Source organism: Geotrypetes seraphini, chromosome 7, assembly GCF_902459505.1.
Source record: "Geotrypetes seraphini chromosome 7, aGeoSer1.1, whole genome shotgun sequence".
Classification (NCBI taxonomy): domain Eukaryota; kingdom Metazoa; phylum Chordata; class Amphibia; order Gymnophiona; family Dermophiidae; genus Geotrypetes; species Geotrypetes seraphini.
This window is the reverse complement of record NC_047090.1, coordinates 42,408,396-42,427,272: the sequence shown is the minus strand read 5'-3', so window position 1 is coordinate 42,427,272 and position 18,877 is coordinate 42,408,396. Positions and strand designations below refer to the sequence as shown.

At 40.3% G+C, this 18,877-nt stretch overlaps 1 protein-coding gene across 3 annotated transcripts in view; it reads left to right on the top strand.

Moving 5' to 3' along the window:
• Positions 1 to 18,877, top strand: part of LOC117363972 (sodium- and chloride-dependent betaine transporter-like) — a 208,580-nt gene that overhangs the window by 93,301 nt on the left and 96,402 nt on the right. For 2 of the 3 annotated variants that reach the window (XM_033952635.1, XM_033952634.1), the window contains one exon: positions 7,091 to 7,231. The exons of the other annotated variant lie outside the window; for it this stretch is intronic. In XM_033952635.1, the coding sequence (XP_033808526.1) occupies positions 7,091 to 7,231 (141 nt within the window). The remainder of the gene's footprint in view (positions 1 to 7,090; positions 7,232 to 18,877) is intronic. 3 annotated transcript variants of the gene reach the window in all.

Below are 18,877 nucleotides of genomic sequence, written 5' to 3'. Positions count from 1 at the left end.
GTTAATTTTTTTGTTTAACACTTCATGTTGTCTGAAATATGTACAACTCTCATGGGTCTTCTTCTGAACTTCCTAATTTATTCTTATGGTTCTTGTTCAGTCATCATACATGGGTGCTTGTTGTTTCCTGGTTGCACCTTTGTTTCTGATTGTAACATTTTTGCAGTATAATGTACTTTTCTTTGTATTTGTTAAAAATCTTAATAAAAAAATTTAAAAATGAAAAATGTTTTAGTCAAATACCATGGTATCTTATGTTCTATATTTGGTTTTTTTTTCTATGTGGTGATTGGTATTTGTCAGTCTTTTCAAATTTACATAGTAACATAGTAGATGACGGCAGATAAAGACCCAAATGGTCCATCCAGTCTGCCCAACCTGATTCAATTTAAATTTTTAATTTTTTCTTCTTAGCTATTTCTGGGCAAGAATCCAAAGCTTTACCCTGTACTGTGCTTGGGTTCCAACTACCAAAATCTCTGTTAAGACTTACTACAGCCCATCTACACCCTCCCAGCCATTGAAGCCCTCCCCAGCCCATCCTCCACCAAATGGCCATATACAGACACAGACCGTGCAAGTCTGCCCAGTACTGGCCTTAGTTCAATATTTAATATTATTTTCTGATTCTAAATCCTCTGTGTTCATCCCACGCTTCTTTGAACTCAGTCACAGTTTTACTCTCCACCACCTCTCTCGGGAGCGCATTCCAAGCATCCACTACCCTCTCCGTAAAGTAGAATTTGCTAACATTGCCTTTGAATCTACCACCCCTCAACCTCAAATTATGTCCTCTGGTTTTACCATTTTCCTTTCTCTGAAAAAGATTTTGTTCAAGTATTTGAACGTCTGAATCATATCTCCCCTGTCTCTCCTTTCCTCTAGGGTATACATATTCAGGGCTTCCAGTCTCTCCTCATACGTCTTCTGGCGCAAGCCTCCTATCATTTTCGTAGCCCTCCTCTGGACCGCCTCAAGTCTTCTTATGTCCTTCGCCAGATACGGTCTCCAAAATTGAACACAATACTCCAAGTGGGGCCTTACCAATGACTTGTACAGGGGCATCAACACCTTCTTCCTTCTACTGACTACGCCTCTCTTTATACAGCCCAGCATCCTTCTGGCAGCAGCCACTGCCTTATTTCACTGTTTTTTCACCTTTAGATCTTCGGACACTATCACCCCAAGGTCCCTCTCCCCATCCGTGCATATCAGCTTCTCTCCTCCCAGCATATACGATTCCTTCCTATTATTAATCCCCAAATGCATTACTCTGCATTTCTTTGCATTGAATTTTAGTTGCCAGGAATTAGACCATTCCTCTAACTTTTGCAGATCCTTTTTCATATTTTCCACTCCCTCTTCGGTGTCTACTCTGTTACAAATCTTGGTATCATCTGCAAAAAGGCACACTTTTCCTTCTAACCCTTCAGCAATGTCACTCACAAACATATTGAACAGGATTGGCCCCAGCACCGATCCCTGAGGGACTCCACTACTCACCTTTCCTTCCTTCGAGCGACTTCCATTAACCACCACCCTCTGGCGTCTGTCCGACAGCCAGTTTCTGACCCAGTTCACCACTTTGGGTCCTAACTTCAGCCCTTCAAGTTTGTTCAACAGCCTCCTATGAGGAACTGTATCAAAGGCTTTGCTGAAATCCAAGTAAATTACATCTAGCATATGTCCTCGATCCAGCTCTCTGGTCACCCAATCAAAAAATTCAATCAGGTTCGTTTGGCACGATTTACCTTTTGTAAAGCCATGTTGCCTCGGATCCTGTAACCCATTAGATTCAAGGAAGTACACTATCCTTTCTTTCAGCAAAACTTCCATTATTTTTCCAACAACTGAAGTGAGGCTCACCGGCCTGTAGTTTCCTGATTCATCCCTGTGACCACTTTTATGAATAGGGACCACATCCGCTCTCCTCCAATCCCCAAGAATCATTCCCGTCTCCAGAGATTTGTTGAACAAGTCTTTAATAGGACTCGCCAGAACCTCTCTGAGCTCCCTTAGTATCCTGGGATGGATCCCGTCTGGTCCCATCGCTTTGTCCACCTTCAGTTTTTCAAGTTGCTCATAAACACCCTCCTCCGTGAACGGCACAGAATCTACTCCATTTTCTCGGTCCTTCTCCAGGATTTTCTTCTGTGAACACAGAACAGAAGTATTTGTTTAGCACATTCGCTTTCTCCTCATCACTTTCCACATATTGGTTCCCAGCATCTTTTAGCCTAGCAATTCCATTTTTCATCTTCCTCCTTTCACTAATATATCTGAAAAAAATTTTGTCTCCTTTTTTTACATTTTTAGCCATTTGTTCTTCCGCCTTTGCTTTCGCCAGACGTATCTCTCTCTTGACTTCTTTCAGTTTCACCCTGTAGTCCTTTCTGCTCTCCTCTTCTTGAGTTTTTTTATATTTCACGAACGCCAACTCTTTCGCCGTTATTTTCTCAGCTACTAGGTTGGAGAACCATATTGGCTTCCTTTTTCTCTTGTTTTTATTGATTTTCTTCACATAAAGATCCGTAGCCATTTTTATCGCTCCTTTCAGCTTAGACCACTGTCTTTCCACTTCTCTTATGTCCTCCCATCCTAATAGCTCTTTCTTCAGGTACTCTCCCATAGCATTAAAGTCCGTACGTTTGAAATCTAGGACTTTAAGTATCGTGCGGCTGCTCTCTACTTTAGTCGTTATATCAAACCAAACCGTTTGATGATCGCTACTTCCCAGGTGAGCACCCACTCGAACATTAGAGATACTCTCTCCATTTGTGAGGACCAGATCCAATATCGCTTTTTCCCTTGTGGGTTCCATCACCATTTGTCTGAGCAGAGCCTCTTGAAAGGCATCCACAATCTCCCTACTTCTTTTCGATTCTGCAGACGGAACATTCCAGTCCACATCCTGCAGGTTGAAATCTCCCAACAACAGAACCTCCTCTTTCCTTCCAAACTTTTGTATATCCATAATCAGATCCTTATCAATTTGCTGCGATTGAGTCAGAGGTCTGTAGACTACACCCACATAGATAGAAGTTCCATCTTCTCTTTTCAGAGCGATCCATATCGCTTCTTCCTCTCCCCAGGTCCCTTGCATTTTGGTCGCTTGGATATTGATCTTTACATATAGAGCTACTCCTCCACCTTTTTGACCATCTCTGTCCTTCCTAAAAATATTATATCCCTGTATGTTTGCATCCCATCCATGTGATTCACTGAACCATGTCTCTGTGATAGCGACAATATCTAGATCTGCCTCTAACATCAGGGCTTGCAGATCATGAACTTTGTTGCTTAGACTGCGAGCATTTGTGGTCATCGCTTTCCAGCTATTTTTCAGCGATAATCTCCTTTTTCGTATGGATTTTTGTTTCATTTCACTTTCTGTTGCAATACTAAGAAATGAGTTGCTGATATTGCTTATGTTGCAGTCTTTATTACTATCACATCTTTTCTTTTGCCGGGGGTGGTCTCTATAATTGTCCTTCGTACATACACCACCCCCACCTTCTAGTTTAAATGCCTAGAAAAATATTGTCTAAATTTCTCTGCAAGGTTTCTTTTTCCTGCTGTAGTAATATGTAGCCCATCAGTGCAATATAGCTTCTTGTCCTTCCATGTATTTCCCCATCCTCCTATGTACCTGAAGCCTTCTTGATGACACCAGTCATTGAGCCATCTATTAAAGTCCTCTGTGTTTCTCACTCTTTGCTCTCCCTTTCCAAATGCAGGCAGTATTTCAGAAAAAGCTAAAGTCTTTACAAAAGGTTTCACGCCCTCACCAAGCTCCCGAAAAGCTTTCTGTGCTGCAAGTGTGGAGTTGTTGGCCAGGTCATTTGTTCCCAGAAGTTTCTTCCTTAATTATAGTCTGTATTTGCCTGGAACTCCTGGTAGCTGAGGATTGGAAGACATTTCACTATTTTGGTCTCCTCGCCTTGTGTTCCAAGATTAATGCCTCTGATGATGGAATCCCCCAACAGTAATAGTTTTCTGTTTTTGGCCTTTTTATTTGTGCTTAGGGTGCGCTTGTTCTCTTGAGCTACCTTCATTGGTTCCAGTCCCACCTCCCTTCTGTTTTCTTGAGTATCGCAGTGCACTAGTGGAACGAAGGAATTCTGTAGAGGTAATATTAGTGAAGGTGGATGTTTCTGTGTTACATGTCGCAGTCTTCCTGAGCCTACTGTGACCCATTTATTCCTGGGCTGTTTTATTCTTTGAGGTAGAGGTGGTAAGTTGGTATGATTTTGTGGAGTGATGAAAGCTGCTTTAATTGTATTCAATTCCTGTTTAAGTTTGCAGAGCTCCTCCTTAATACTAGCAAGTTGAAGACAGATGGGGCAAGCCTTAAGCCTCCAAATAGTATGTCTTGGAATTAAAGCACCACAGTGATTGCATAGAATAAAGGTCATCTTGATTGGTTGTGAAGTGACTTGATTTGAGTAGTCCTGATTATTTGGGTCTCTATATATGAAAAGTGGTCCCTGGGGTTGGTGGGACTATAAGTCTTACCCTTATTCCTATGAAGGGAAAGGGAAAGAGGAAATACAATTTAACAAAGGAAAGACAAGAGTTTATTTTTTTTGTGTGCTTTTTTGTTTTGTTTTTTAAGTAAGAAATGGAGGAGAAGAGAAATTAAGCAGATATAATGCTGAAAACCAGTGAAAAGAGCAGAATATGAAATGAAGAGCAACTTATCTTATTGAAGTTCACAGGGCAGCCTTGTTCACAGCACTGCCCCAAAGATAATGCAGTTAACCTTAGAAGTAAAACAGAGCCCCTCCCTTCTCCACCTAATCAGCAGAAAACAATGGCTGAATACTAGTAAGACAGAAATATAGGCTCTATACCATCTAAAACACAGTATTTTAAACAAAAATGCAGGTTCTATAACAAATCAGTGGCTACCCTAAAACACAGGATTTATAACAGGATTTTCCCTACTTTAGTCTGTTGTCTTTATATTTTGCACAGTTCTAGGGGACATGCATCACTGTTTGTGATGCTGCATTCTATGCAGAATCATGCTTCCTAGGATGCAGTTTCATTGTTGTTTATATATTCTATTTTTAGACTGGCTGAGAGTATATCTATGTTCTGTGTGTGCAAAAAGACATGCTTTTCTATTGGCATTGACTCTACAGAATTGATCTGTACTCATCTGGCTTGTTTAGTTTTACAATGGGTGTATTGATGTTCTAGTGCTCACTACAAAGGTTAAGATGCTGCCTTTTCCTAGCTTATTTTTGGCTCTGGCACAGCCTTTTCACAGTCAGCTGCTGTTCAGAGGCTGGCTTACCTTGACCTGGGGAATACTGAGGATGGTATTGACCATCTTAGGACCCCTTGTTATCCAGTTCTTCAGAACCTGGAGAAAATCCCACAGTTCTGCAATTATTCAAATCTGTGTTTTTGCCTACTTTCCTCTCAGTCTATGCAGGAGTTGAACTTAGTCACTCAACCTGCTCCATCCACTTCCTATTCGTGGCTATGTGGTGTATGGTCAGTCTACTGCTTTTTCCTGGCAACCTGGTATGAGCATTTTGATATCAGAGCAAAGGGTCTCTCCAGAAGGTGCTCTAGGGGTTATGAGAGCCATGTCTCATTGGTATCCTATGTGTTGGAGTGCCAACAGCTTCTTGGTCAACCTAAAGTGGAATCTGTGGTTGCGCAGGTGACTAAGCACACCTCCTTTCCCAGTGAGGGTAGTGTGGGGCTTAAAGACATGCAGGACTGCCAAGTGGATGTAGTGCTCAGGTGTCTTTTTGAGGTACTGGCTTGGGGCATAAAGACTGCTCCAGTGTCATCCTTTATCACACAAGCTTGTCTGTCCCAGCTGCGCACTCTAGTGAGTGAGGCTGTAGAGATACCTCCTAAGCTTCTTTTCGCTGGATTAGATTATGTTGCTGATGCCCTGAATGTCCTTATGCAGGTTCTGAGTAGGCTGTCGGTGCATTCAATATCTGCTCACAGAATGTTCTGGCTTCCACCTCTATGGCTATTCTTGCTAGGCTTCCTTTTTAGGGGCATTTGTTCTTTGGCAAGGGCATGGATGATCTCATCCATTCTGTAGTGGACTGTCACCCTCTGACTCTGCCTGACAGGAGATCAAGAAGGGCGCTCTAATTTTGTGGTTCCAGGCTTCTCGCCCATATTTAAACTCCACATCTTGGGGATTTTCCCAGGGCTACAGAGTACTTGTCTAGAATGCCTCAAAAGATATCAAGGTAAGGACATGATCTCTTTATGCATCTCAATTTGTAAGATATTCATTTAAGAATTTATTATTCACTTTATAACAAAATATTTTTCTCTGTTAGGGGCCCTTTTACTAAAGTGCGGTAAAATCTGAGCATAATGTATTCTAATATGTCATGTTCCACATGCTAAACCCAGATTTACCATGGCATACTTTTAAGGCTTCTCCTTTTTCTTTTTTCTTTTTTTTTTTTTTGTAGGTTGTGCACTAATGTTCACATTAGTGTAGAGTACCTACAAAAAAATTAATGTGAGAATACTTACTGCCTCCTATTTAGAAGGTGCTAAAGCCTCCTGCGTTATCCCTGTGCTATCTGGTATGTGCTTGCTAACCTTAACATCATAGCTGGGTAATATGGGAACTCTCCATCCATGAGATACCCCCTTCCAAAACATTTTTAAAAAATAGATAACACATGGGTTACCACAGAACTCTTTAACAAATTTTGCGATAGTCTGTTGACATGTGTTACCCGCACAGTAAGGGCTTGCTTAATACCCTTTAGTAAAAAGGCCCCTTAATGACCAAATTTTGACAACAGAAATTTGTTCTCAATTGCATGGCTTTTCAAAAGACATTTTAGTTGTTTAGTTGCCATTCCTTGCATTGAATTCTTCAGAATGTTTCATTTATGGATCTGATGACTATGCAAAATGTACTACTGTACAGAGCTACTAGGACCGAATGACCAAGAAAATATAATTTTCCTGAGCAATATTCATACCACTTCCTCTGTTTTAGTTTTTGTCCACCTCTGTACCCTCCTTTCCTAATATATAAAGCACTTCTTATATCTACTTCTCTCTGTTATTTTTTCCTTCTTTACAGGAATTGGATATGCCTCCAAAGTAATAGAATCCTACCTGAACATCTATTACATCGTAATCTTGGCATGGGCCCTTTTCTACTTGTTCAGCTCCTTTGCTGCAGAGCTCCCGTGGGCCCATTGCAATCACACCTGGAACACAGGTATAAATATTCTGGGAATCGAGGGAACAATATGAAAGTCTAATCTAGACATTACAAATTCTTATATTTAGTGGAAGGCTACTAAAATGGTGTGTGGTCTTCGTCATAAGGCATATGGAGACAGACTTAAAGATCTCAATCTGTATACTTTGGAGGAAAAGCGGGAGAGGGGAGAGATGATAGAGATGTTTAAATATCTATATGATGTAACTGCACATGAGTTGAGTCTCTTTCATTTGAAAGGAAGCTCTGGAATGAGAGGGCATAGGATGAAGTTAAGAGGCGATAGGCTCAGACGTAAACTAAGGAAATACTTTTTTTTTTACAGAAATGGTAGTAGATATGTGGAACAGTTTCCCGGAGGAAGTAGTGGAGGCAGAGACTGTGTCTGAATTCAAGAAGGCGTGTGATAGACACGTGGGATCTCTCTGAAAGAGAAAGAGATAATGGTTATTGCAGATGGGCAGCTCTATGACCTCACAATGCAGGTGCACAGAGCCTATAGGAAGAGGAAATGCAAATGTTAAGAGCCTCAGCTAATAGGGAGAGGGGAGATATGATAAGAGGCATTCAAATACCTTTATAATGTAAATGTGCATGAGTTGAGTCTCTTTTATTTGAAAGGAAGCTCTGGAATGAGAGGGCATAGGATGAAGTTAAGAGGTGATAGGCTCAGACGTAAACTAAGGAAATACTGTTTTTTTACAGAAATGGTGGTAGATGCGTGAAACAGCCTCCTGGAAGAGGTGGTGGAGACAGAGACTGTCTGAATTCAAGAAAGTATGGGATAGGCACATGGGATCTCTTAGAGAGAGAAAGAGATAATGGTTACTGGGGGATGGACAGACTGGATGGGCCATTTGGTCTTTATCTGCCATCATGTTTCTATGTTTCTGTACATAAAGTGAATGCTGCTGAATATACACGTATAACTATAGTTATTTATTGATATTTAACTCGCATTCTTTTTCGGGAATAGCTCATGGTAAGTTACATTCAGTTATAGTAGGTATTTCCATGTCCATGAAGGGCTCACTATTGTACTTGAGGCAGTGGATGGTAAAATGACTTGCTCAGGGAAAACCAGGATTTGGGCACCCCTGGTTGTCTCTGGGCTTCCCTAGGTGGCAGCATAATTACTAGGTTACTGTTGCACTGTAGAAGCCCTGAATATTGCGGATTCTATATATTCACTACAGATAAAATCAGGAGGATTGTGCCCAAAGTTACACATACAAAATTTGGGTATGTGCCCAATTTGCATGTACAATTTAATCGAGTATCTAGCTGATACCTAGCAATAATTGGGCACCAACAATAAATTATTGCAGTTAATTGGCTCCAATTTGGATTTACAAGGGCATCTCATTAAGCTATAACGATGTGTGCAATAAATCTTTTAGCGTGCATGGCCATGGGAGGGGCATGAGTGGGTCAGTGATGTTTACTAAAGATGTATACAGCATTATAGAATTTGGGTGATTTGCACCTAATTTACATGCAAGGATTTACACCAGATTTTAGTTGTAAATTTTCATACACAAAGTTGGGCATGGATTCTGGTGCTACGCGCTATTCTATAAATGGAGCCTAATTCAGAGCCCATGAGAAATAGTGGACAAAAAGATATATGTAGTACCTGGATGAATAGAGGAAAAAATATAAAACTTCCAAAAAATATAATTAAAAGTGTTAATGATAATGAAAGATCTTACAAGGTGCTAAAGGATGATAATCTTTCTTATGGTTGGGACAACTCTTGCAGAGTACCTCAGGGCTCCCCTTTGTCTCCTACCCTGTTTAACATCTATCTTGTTTCATTGGGTAACCTTTTGCAGAGTTTAAATCTTAAATTCTTCATCTATGCAGATGACATTACTATTTTTATCCCGCTAAGCTCTCTTACATCTGAGCTTATAAATTCCCTATCAATCATTCTAAGTCAGGTTGAATTCTGGATGTCTGCTTTTAGACTAAAAATAAATACAGAAAAGACCAAATTCTTTTTAGTAGCCCCTAATGATAAAATCAAGGAAACTATGATACATGTGAATGGGATGAATTATACTATTGAACAATCTCTAAAAATACTAGGAGTAACCTTGGATAAACATCTTACATTAGAAAAACATTCTGATTTAGTGTTTAAGAAAAGTATTTCAGTACTATTAAAAACCATTTTGACGAAGTTTTCTTTCGTCTACTAGTCCAATCCTCTATCCTGAGTATACTCGACTATTGCAATATTATTTATGTAGGGGCTCCAAAGAAAATTATTAGAAAATTAAGAGTGGTCCAGAACACGGCTGTCCACCTTATTTATGGCCTAAAGAAATGGGAACATATCACCCCCTCCTATCAAAAGCTCCATTGGCTGCCATTTGAATCCAGAGTTCTGTTCAAGTTTTCTTGTTTCTGTTATAGAATAACATTCGGTATGCTTCCGAGTTACCTACACTCTCATTTTAATCTGAGTTATACAAACAAGAGTTCTCAAAAATTACATCTGTTCGCCTATCCCTCAGTAAAATTTTGCCAGTATAAAAGGTTTTGTGAAAGAATCTTTGCCTTTCAGGCAGCTAAATTAAATATTTGGCTTGCCCAGTGTGTATTAGAAGCCTCTTCTTACCTGGATTTTAGAAAGCAGATAAAAACTCAATTATTTAGTAGGCCAGGGTCTTAATACTTTTTTATATTTTTATCTTGCTTTGTAAAATTCTCTGCATTCTTTTATACTACATGCATTTTATAATTTATGTATTTTTTCCACTAGATGTCTTCAATTGCTGTCTTTTTAAATAACTTGTACTATTTGTATCTTATCCAATTGTTGTGAACCGCTTAGAACTCTCAGGTATGGCGGTATATAAAAATACATTTTTTATTATTACTTGTGAAAATGTGATATGTGATATGATAAGAAGTGATGTGATAACTCTAACAAAAATATGATATCTATGGTGATGAACATATCTAGAAAAGTGAATACAGTAAAAAAAAAAAAAATGGTGCAAAAGAGATAATAATAATGTGGGTGAGTAATTGCTTGCCAGAGAACACTATGAGCATTTAGACATGCTTTGACTCATAACATTTGACTATAGAGAGAAGAAAAAAAATGAATTGCAGAATCCTTTCATGCTATTTGACTGAATTAATGCAGCATCCAGAAAAGGAGTGCAAGAGGAAATAAAGGATCTTAAATAATGATAAAAATGGTCTACCAAATAGCCCAACTCAGAGCACCATTTATAAAATAGTGCTTGGTGTGCATTTTCTGGTGCCCAAATTTGGGCGCAATTTACCAAATCTAGTCCAGGATGTATAAGATATACGTTTGCTTTGGACACCAGGATTTTCTGCATCTGATCCAAATATATGAGCTATAAGAATCATTCTATAACTGGACACCCACATTTATGCTGCACTTGCATGGACAAATGTACAGAATAACAACACTTTCATGGGTAACGGTTGTGACAGGGAAAAGCCTGAAAGTAGAGAAATCCCTAAGTTTTAACAAGGGATTAAAGAGACCTGCTCTGTTACTAGAGAAACCCAAAGTCAATGCTATTCAGTTGTAGTTAAAGGTTACAGAAAAGGAAAGTATTTCTGCACCACAGGCTTAGTCATCCTTGCCTGAGGAGTCTGCAAGGGTGAGACAGTCCACATATTGCAGACCTCCTGCACAAGTTGGCAGAGGATAAGGAGTGAAGTGGAGATAACAGCTCAAACAAAACTACAGTAGAATGTTCTGAGGCAAGCAGAGAAGCACTCTAAGCCTCAGCCAATGACAGCTCCTGTTTCACTTGTGAGACTGATTAAACAGGTGTGGAAACAGTGAGGAAAGTTGCACTACACACTGGAAGCCAAAGTAGGAGGGCAGCTGGCCAAAGCCCTCAGTAAAAGCCAGGCATGGGAGAAAGGCTGGAGGAGATATTATTCAGGCTCAATGAGGCTAAGAAACCTACACAGTTAAGGAACCATATGCAAAAGTTCCAAAGTAGTATAATGGGTACACCTCATGCAAAAATGATTGACAGTTGTCAAAGATAAGGATTAACCAATCAGTGTCCACTTCTGGGTTAAGCTATGCCCACTCTCTGCCCACAACATGCACACTCTCCACCCAAACCCCACCCACTTTCACCCAAGCCCCACCCATGCCCTGCCTAAACCACACCCACTTTTGCCTAAGCCCCACCCAGGCCCCGCTCATACCCCACCAACTCCCCGCCCATAGCCCTCCCATAGGAATGAATGGTGGTGGCTCCGCCCATGCCTCTCCCCCTGCCTACATCACTAGAAATGCACTTTCTGATTACATCAGCGGAAATGGGTGTGACTGACATACCGGAAGTGCACATTCTGATGACACAGGTGGAAACAGGGTACATGAAGCACTGGAAATGCGCTTTTCTGACAAATGTCAGCGGAAACAGGGTAAATGAAGTGCTGGAAATGCGTTTTTCTGATGAGACAGAAATATATTTTCTGATGATGTTAGCAGAAACAGATTTAGTCAAACCCCCGGAAATGACGTGGCAAGGAAAAAAAATGTGGCTTTTATTTTAATAGGCTTTTAGTTAAAAGACAGGTTTTAAAAACTAATTGTTTCAGTAGTGCACACACAGCTCACAAAAGAGAAAGGCATACAGAAGAGAAAGGCAAGCTTTTGCAGATGTCTTTTCTGGGGGGGGGGGGGTATAAAAAGAAACACTTCAGAAGGAACACTTAAGAACATAAGAATTGCCATTGCTGGGTCATACCAGTTTGAGCTTGCCAAAAGTAGGATTATCAGATGTCTGGATTTCCCTAGACATTTCCTCCTTTTGAGGGCATGGCCGGGAGTCCGGATAGCTTTTCAAAACCTGGCACTATGGCCGGGTTTTGAAAAGCCTCCTCAAATAGCGTCGGGCAGGGAGGAAGTCCGCGCATGTATGGACTTCCTCCCTATCTCTATGGGCTTTGGAGCAGTTTCTGCAGCAGCAGCCATTAGTACAGCTTTGTAAAAGGTCCATCGTGCCCAGCAGTCTGCTCCTGCGGTGGCTCCTAGGTCAAGGTCCTGAGCCCTAAATGAGTCTAGCCTTATCTGCGTACATTCTGATCTAACAGGAACTTGTCTAACTTTGTCTTGAATCCCTGGAGGGTGTTTTCCTCTATGACAGCCTCTGGAAGAGCGTTCCAGTTTTCCACCACTCTCTGGGTGAAAAAGAACTTCCTTACATTTGTACGGAATCTATCCCCTTTTAACTTTAGAGAGTGCCCTCTTGTTCTCCCTACCTTGGAGAAGGTGAACAACCTGCCTTTATCTACTAAGTCTATTCCCTTCATTATCTTGAATATTTCAATCATGTCCCCTCTCAGTCTCCTCTTTTCAAGGGAGAAGAGGCCCAGTTTCTCTAATCTCTCACTGTACGACAATTCCTCTAACCCCTTAACCATTTTAGTCGCTCTTCTCTGAACCCTTTCGAGTAGTACCATGACTTCTTAAAGTACGGCGACCAGTGCTGGATGCAGTATTCTAGGTGGGGTCACACCATGGCCCGGTACAGTGGCATGATAACCTTCTCCGATCTGTTCGTGATTCCCTTCTTAATCATTCCAAGAATTCTGTTCGCCCTTTTCACCACCGCCGCACATTGTATGGACGGCTTCACTGACTTGTCGATGAGTACTCCCAAGTCTCTTTCCTGGGGGGTCTGTCAGAGTACTGCACCAGACATCCTGTATTCATGTACAATATTTTTGTTACCAATATGCATCACCTTATACTTATCCACAGTAATCTTCATTTGCCATGTCGTGGCCCATTTCTTGAGCATGTTTATGTCCTGTTGCAGGTCTTCACAATCCTCCTGTGTCTTCACTACTCTGAATAACTTCGTATCATCTGCAAATTTAATCACCTCGCTTGTCGTTCCAATTTCCAGGACGTTTATAAATATGTTGAACAGCACAGGCCCAAGCACCAAACCCTGCAGTACTCCACTGGTGGCACTTTTCCATTCCGAGTATTGTCCATTTACACCTCTCTCTGTTTTCTATCCGCCAACCAGTTTTTGACCCACATGAGTATTTCACACTCAATCCCATGGCTTGCAATTTTTTGAAGTAGTCGTTCAAGTGGGACCTTGTCAAACGCCTTCTAAAAATCCAGATATACAATGTGAGCAGAGTTTTGGTTCTACCTTGCTCATAATAATGAGAATTGTACAAATATTTCCAATAAAATATTGTTTATTAGAATTTAACATATATCTTGTTTCATAAGGCATTATTTGTACAATGGAGGTCATTACAAGTCAGAGAATGTAAATGCAACTTCCCTGACTTAACGCCCTCAAAATTCCATTCTGCTAGGTTCACTTATATATACCTAATATATGACAACTTTTTACTGCCTGCATATAATTGGTTAAGAATACTTGATACCATATAAGGCGCTTGCATGTTTATTGGGGGAGTGTCTTTCCCCCTCACACAAGAATTTCTAATAAAGAAAGATACAGATACAGAAGAAACCAGGAAAAAGTATTACAATATATTTACAGAGGAAAAATTATCCATACACACAGCTTTAAATCATTTCTCCTTAAAAGTCAAACTATGTTCCCATGTTACTGAGTCACTTAAGAGCATGCCTGAAAATCCTGTGTCTCAGTGAAAGAGAAGGGGTGTGGCCAATCCACTCCTACAAAACCTACATTTTCCTATATGAATCCTCCATTTCAATTTTTAGAGGTAATTATATTTCAATCTGAACTTTTGAATATGAAAGTTCCTACATTAATAGTTTACTAAAATTTAATTCATCCTTTATGCATTTTGTATATCCAATTAGCATTTCTAACTTTACCCTGCAAAAAAGGAGAGAGAACCCCCTCCCCTGGAATGTAATCTCTGTAGTAAGAAGAAAAGTCCATCTCTGTAGCAACCTGGTCAAAAGCCAAACCTTATCTGCCACAGGTCTCTGGAGACCAGACTGGGCATACATTGAAACAATGGAACCAAGTTACAGCCTGGGTTATCTTCTCTTATCCTTCAACAAAGCTATCAAATTCATTTCTAGGGTCTTAAGAGAATGCTGCTCTCTCCCTGTTTCCAGTGACCTCAGCACAAAACACATACTTAGATCAATATTTTTTCCCTTATTTGTCTTATCTGGTTTGTGTTCTGGCTTATCCAATTATAATTTTACATAGCCACTCATAAACCCTGCTCCTCTGCTCTTGGATTAAGTCCTTATCTTATCAATCAAACCCTAACTAGTAAATTCAGAGCAATGGGAGGAAAATATAATGGCTATTTTATTTTTCATGCTTGCCCATTCCACCACATATCTGTCCATTTTTAATAGGCTGCCACACCCAGGATCATTTGAGCCAAAAGGCCACATTAGTCCCCCCTTTGGATTCTGGTTTGCTCCTCAAAGCAGGATTCACACCTGGGGCTTCAGTGGTCTTATCTTGATCCACTCTGGGGTTGCGGTGGACATGACCTATCTTATGGATCAGTGTATGGTTGGGAGTCACTCTCTGCAAACATGTTCTTCCAATGCCAATTAAACAGGACAAACTACAACACACAACCAGAAAGACAAATGCCAGGCCTAGTAAAATACCCAATAGGCCTTATATCCATGATATATTAGGCATCCATGCAGTTAGCCAATTAAACCAAACTTTTATCCTCCCAGTGCTGCAATGCCTTTTCCAAAAATGTTATATGTGCTTGCTGGTCAAAGAAGGAATCAGGAAATAGAAGTACAACACTCCTGCCCAATGATGGCACATGTACCCTCCTTGGGCTGCAAGGAGATAGTCAAGTGCCATCCGATTTTGAAGGGCTACAATATGTGTTTGTTGTAACTCTAGTGAAAAGAGATTGAGTAACTGCTGTTGTTTCATTACCCATAGATTGAATAAGGGTGAATAATTATCTTAGCATTCTGAACTGTTCAGAAATAAGGGGAGTGTTACTCTTTGGTCGGGTAGGAGGTAAATCAGAAAGGATTCACATAGGGGGCAATAGAAAACCAATGTAACAGGTCCCTGGCGCTAACTGAACCATGTCCATAAGAGGTCTCAGCAAGGTTCAAAACCCAATTTTATATGCTCATTTCATATGTAAAGCCACATCCAAAATTCACACACATAATCAAACACATTCTCACACTCATTGTCTGGGGCCCCAAACACGCCATACACATATCTATAACATATTCAATAATTACTAATAAGTACATATATTATAATAAAAAAATGTCAGTCCCTAAAATAAGAGAACCTCAAGAGTACTTTCCCTATACCCAGAAGTGCCAGACATAGTAACCTAGAATTAAATGCATTAAGATGAAGAAGAAATGCACAGTGTAAACCCTAAGAAACCCAAATATATGCATAATATGTACAGTTAACTTATGTGAAGATGAAACAAACAATGAATACACACAAGACAGATTTTGTCTTCTCTGAGTGTGGTGCAAGAGCCAAGTTCTCAAATTATAATTAAATCGGTAAAAGAACTTGTGATGTGTCAGCAAATCATTTCAGAGAACAAAGCTAACAAGATATCATAATGGGCCTATTGGATTACACAATAAAGCTTAATTAAAGTTCAGAAGTATAATTCAAAGAGGGTAAATTAAGGTATAATGGCAATAAATATAGAGGATCCTTTGAAGATCTGCAGTGCTACTATAAATAGCTTGCATGGTGTAAGTGTATTTTTAGGTAGGAAAGTAATCATAAATCAAGTGTTTCTAAACCATAATACAGGTTTGTTAAATTATAAAAAAGGAAAAGCACAACAGTTGCACAATTAAGAGAAAAAAAGATGCTGCAACTTATGATTCAAAGGTATCCTTAAGACCTAGCCGTATCAAGACTGTATTGCAGTGGTGCAGGAAATCTGCAGTTCTTTATCATCAACTATATTTTATTGAGCTCAACAATAACAAGAAACAAAATGCACAGCTGAGTACAAAAAACAAGCTCACTTTGTCATCAAACACAAGATGATCCCACCATACCCAACCCCCCAATCTCCCCAGTCCACCCCTCCTCCCACCCCAGTCTTCCTTCAAGCTACAAACAAGAATGTGAACCAGTAGAGAAAAGTTGCACAGAAAGTCATACAAAGTCAAAGAACTCCGAAAAATTCAAGGAACAACAGGTCAACAGTTCAATAATCGACTACGAGCCAAGGGAGTCATAGTATTCCAGAATGGCTCCCACATGCACTGAAAAGAGTGCCCCGGTAACAAAGAAAAATCCAACACATCCCTTCTTTCCCACTTCAGGAGTGTAATCAAGCGGCAACACCAGAGGGAATAATCAGGAGCGTCAACCTCCAACCATTTGAGCAGAATGCATATCAGAGCAACCAGGACTGTCCACCTGAGAAAAGTAGCAGCTCCTCGTTTACAAGGATAATAATGTAGAGCGGCACTAAATAAAAGCAACACTAAATAAAAGAAAGGAGAATGTTGTATAGTAACATTCCAGATATGTTCTACAAAAAGGAATATGGTGTCCCAAAAGGATCGAATAGTAGGATAGGTCCAAACCATATGTCCCAAGCCAGCTTCAGGTGCATGACAACGAAGACATTCAGCAGATGTTCAGAACCCAGATAGATGAGCCCTCTTAGGATAAATATACAATCATAAGACCAGTTTATAATGTTGTTTCCAAAAAGTTGTATATTTGTGTAAGGCAGGCAATTAACAGTATGTAAAATCATATCATCAGACAAATCAATATGAGATCACGAGCCCAAGCGTCTCGCAATCTAGCATGGTCAAGCAGGGGGGGGGACTCATCTTTCAAATGTCTATGGTGAAACTTAAGAGGAACAGGGAGCTGAGATTCAATGGTATATGCAGTAGACAACAACTCCTGACAAGAAGCTGTTAAATGACAAGATTGTAGGGAAGGAAGTAAGGTAGTGATGAAGCTGCATATAAGCAAATCCATCAGTGCGAGGGAGACCAAAGTCCTCTCACAGCTGATCAAAAGATTTGATCCTCCCAACATCCTTCACCAATTGGAACAAATAATGAATCCCCCTCGCTTCCCATCTGGAAAAACTGGTCCCATCCACTCCAGGAAGAAAATTACCTTTGAAACGTATAGGCAAGAAAGGAGAAATAGTACATAAGAAAATAAGAATTGCCACTGTTCGGTCAGATCAGTGGTCCATTGTGCCCAGCAGTCCGCTCCCGCTGTGGCCTTTAGGTCAAAGACCAGTGCCCTAACTGAGACTAGCCTTACCTGCGTACGTTCTGGTTCAGCAGGAACTTGTCTAACATTGGGCTCCTTTTACAAAGGCGCATTAGGGCCTTAACGCACAGAATAGCACGCGCTAAAATGCCGCACGCACTATCCGCTACCGCCTCCTCTTGAGCAGGAGGTAGTTTTTCATCTAGCGTGCGCTAATAAAAATGCTAAGGGGTTAATAATAAAAAAATTTTTTTAAAACGTCTAAAAAGTGTCCTAAATGGCTACTTGGACGATCAAAAAGCCTGGCTCCTCCTTCGCCTACAAGCCCTTCTGTTTGACGTTTGGGGCTTAGGCGTTTTTTTGGTTCATTATGGCCAAAAAGTGTAGACGTCGTGGGGGTGTACTTTTAGACGTAGTGGTGATCTGGGCGTTTAGTAGAGGCAGGCCATAATCAAAACAAGGACGTTTGTTTTAGTTATGGACGCTTTCCCTGCTTCTGCTTTGAACGTTTAAGGACTTAGGCCAAAAGGGGACTTAGACGTATTTTTTGATTATGCCCCTCTAAGCTCCTTGGCCTAACACCATCCCTGGCATGTGTGATCTTTACATTTTGCATAGTATAGGAGGAAATTGATCTTTCTATTTCTTTGGTATGGCTTCTTGGGATTTTGGTTTAATCTGTGTTTATCTTTTTTTTTCAGCTATTATGTATTTCACATTTGTGTTCTGTGCGTAAGACTGAGGTATTCTGTTAGGATGAATTTTCTATGTAGCATTCAGTTTTCCTCATAATGGAGGGAATATTATGAGGGACGACAGGTTTTTTGATCTTTTTTCTGTATTTCTGATTTATAATGACAGTTGTACAGAATATTGTTTCTTTTTATACTTTAATAAAATTATATTTCAATATGAAATCATAACTATTCAAGGCTTGTGTGGATGGGATCAGACAGTTTACAGGGATGGAGACAAAGTTTGCAGGGATGGGGCAGGTATGGAGACAGAGTTCGCAGGGACGGAGACATAATTTACTGGGATGAGGTGGGGAAAGGGACAATTCCCCCACCCCTCCCCACCCACCCTCTGTGTCATTCTCTAGTCAGAACTTAGCCAGTTACCAGTAATATTCAGCCTGCTAAGCAAGTACATAAAGTTAGGTCAGGAAAAAGGCAATCCGAACTTTACATACCGAGTTAACCAAGCACTGGTATGAATATCAGTCTAGGCATGGATATCTGGGGTTTCTTCAACTCACAGTCACTTATTACCATGGGCTATTATCCCCTATATTTTTAGCACACAAATCATGCTTACATTTAGGTGCTAAAGTTACAGAATTTAAGCAGTCATCAGTCTTCTAAAGGCACATTCAATCTTCCTGTGAGGGAATCTATAGGGCACTGCTCCTCTTCCTCAA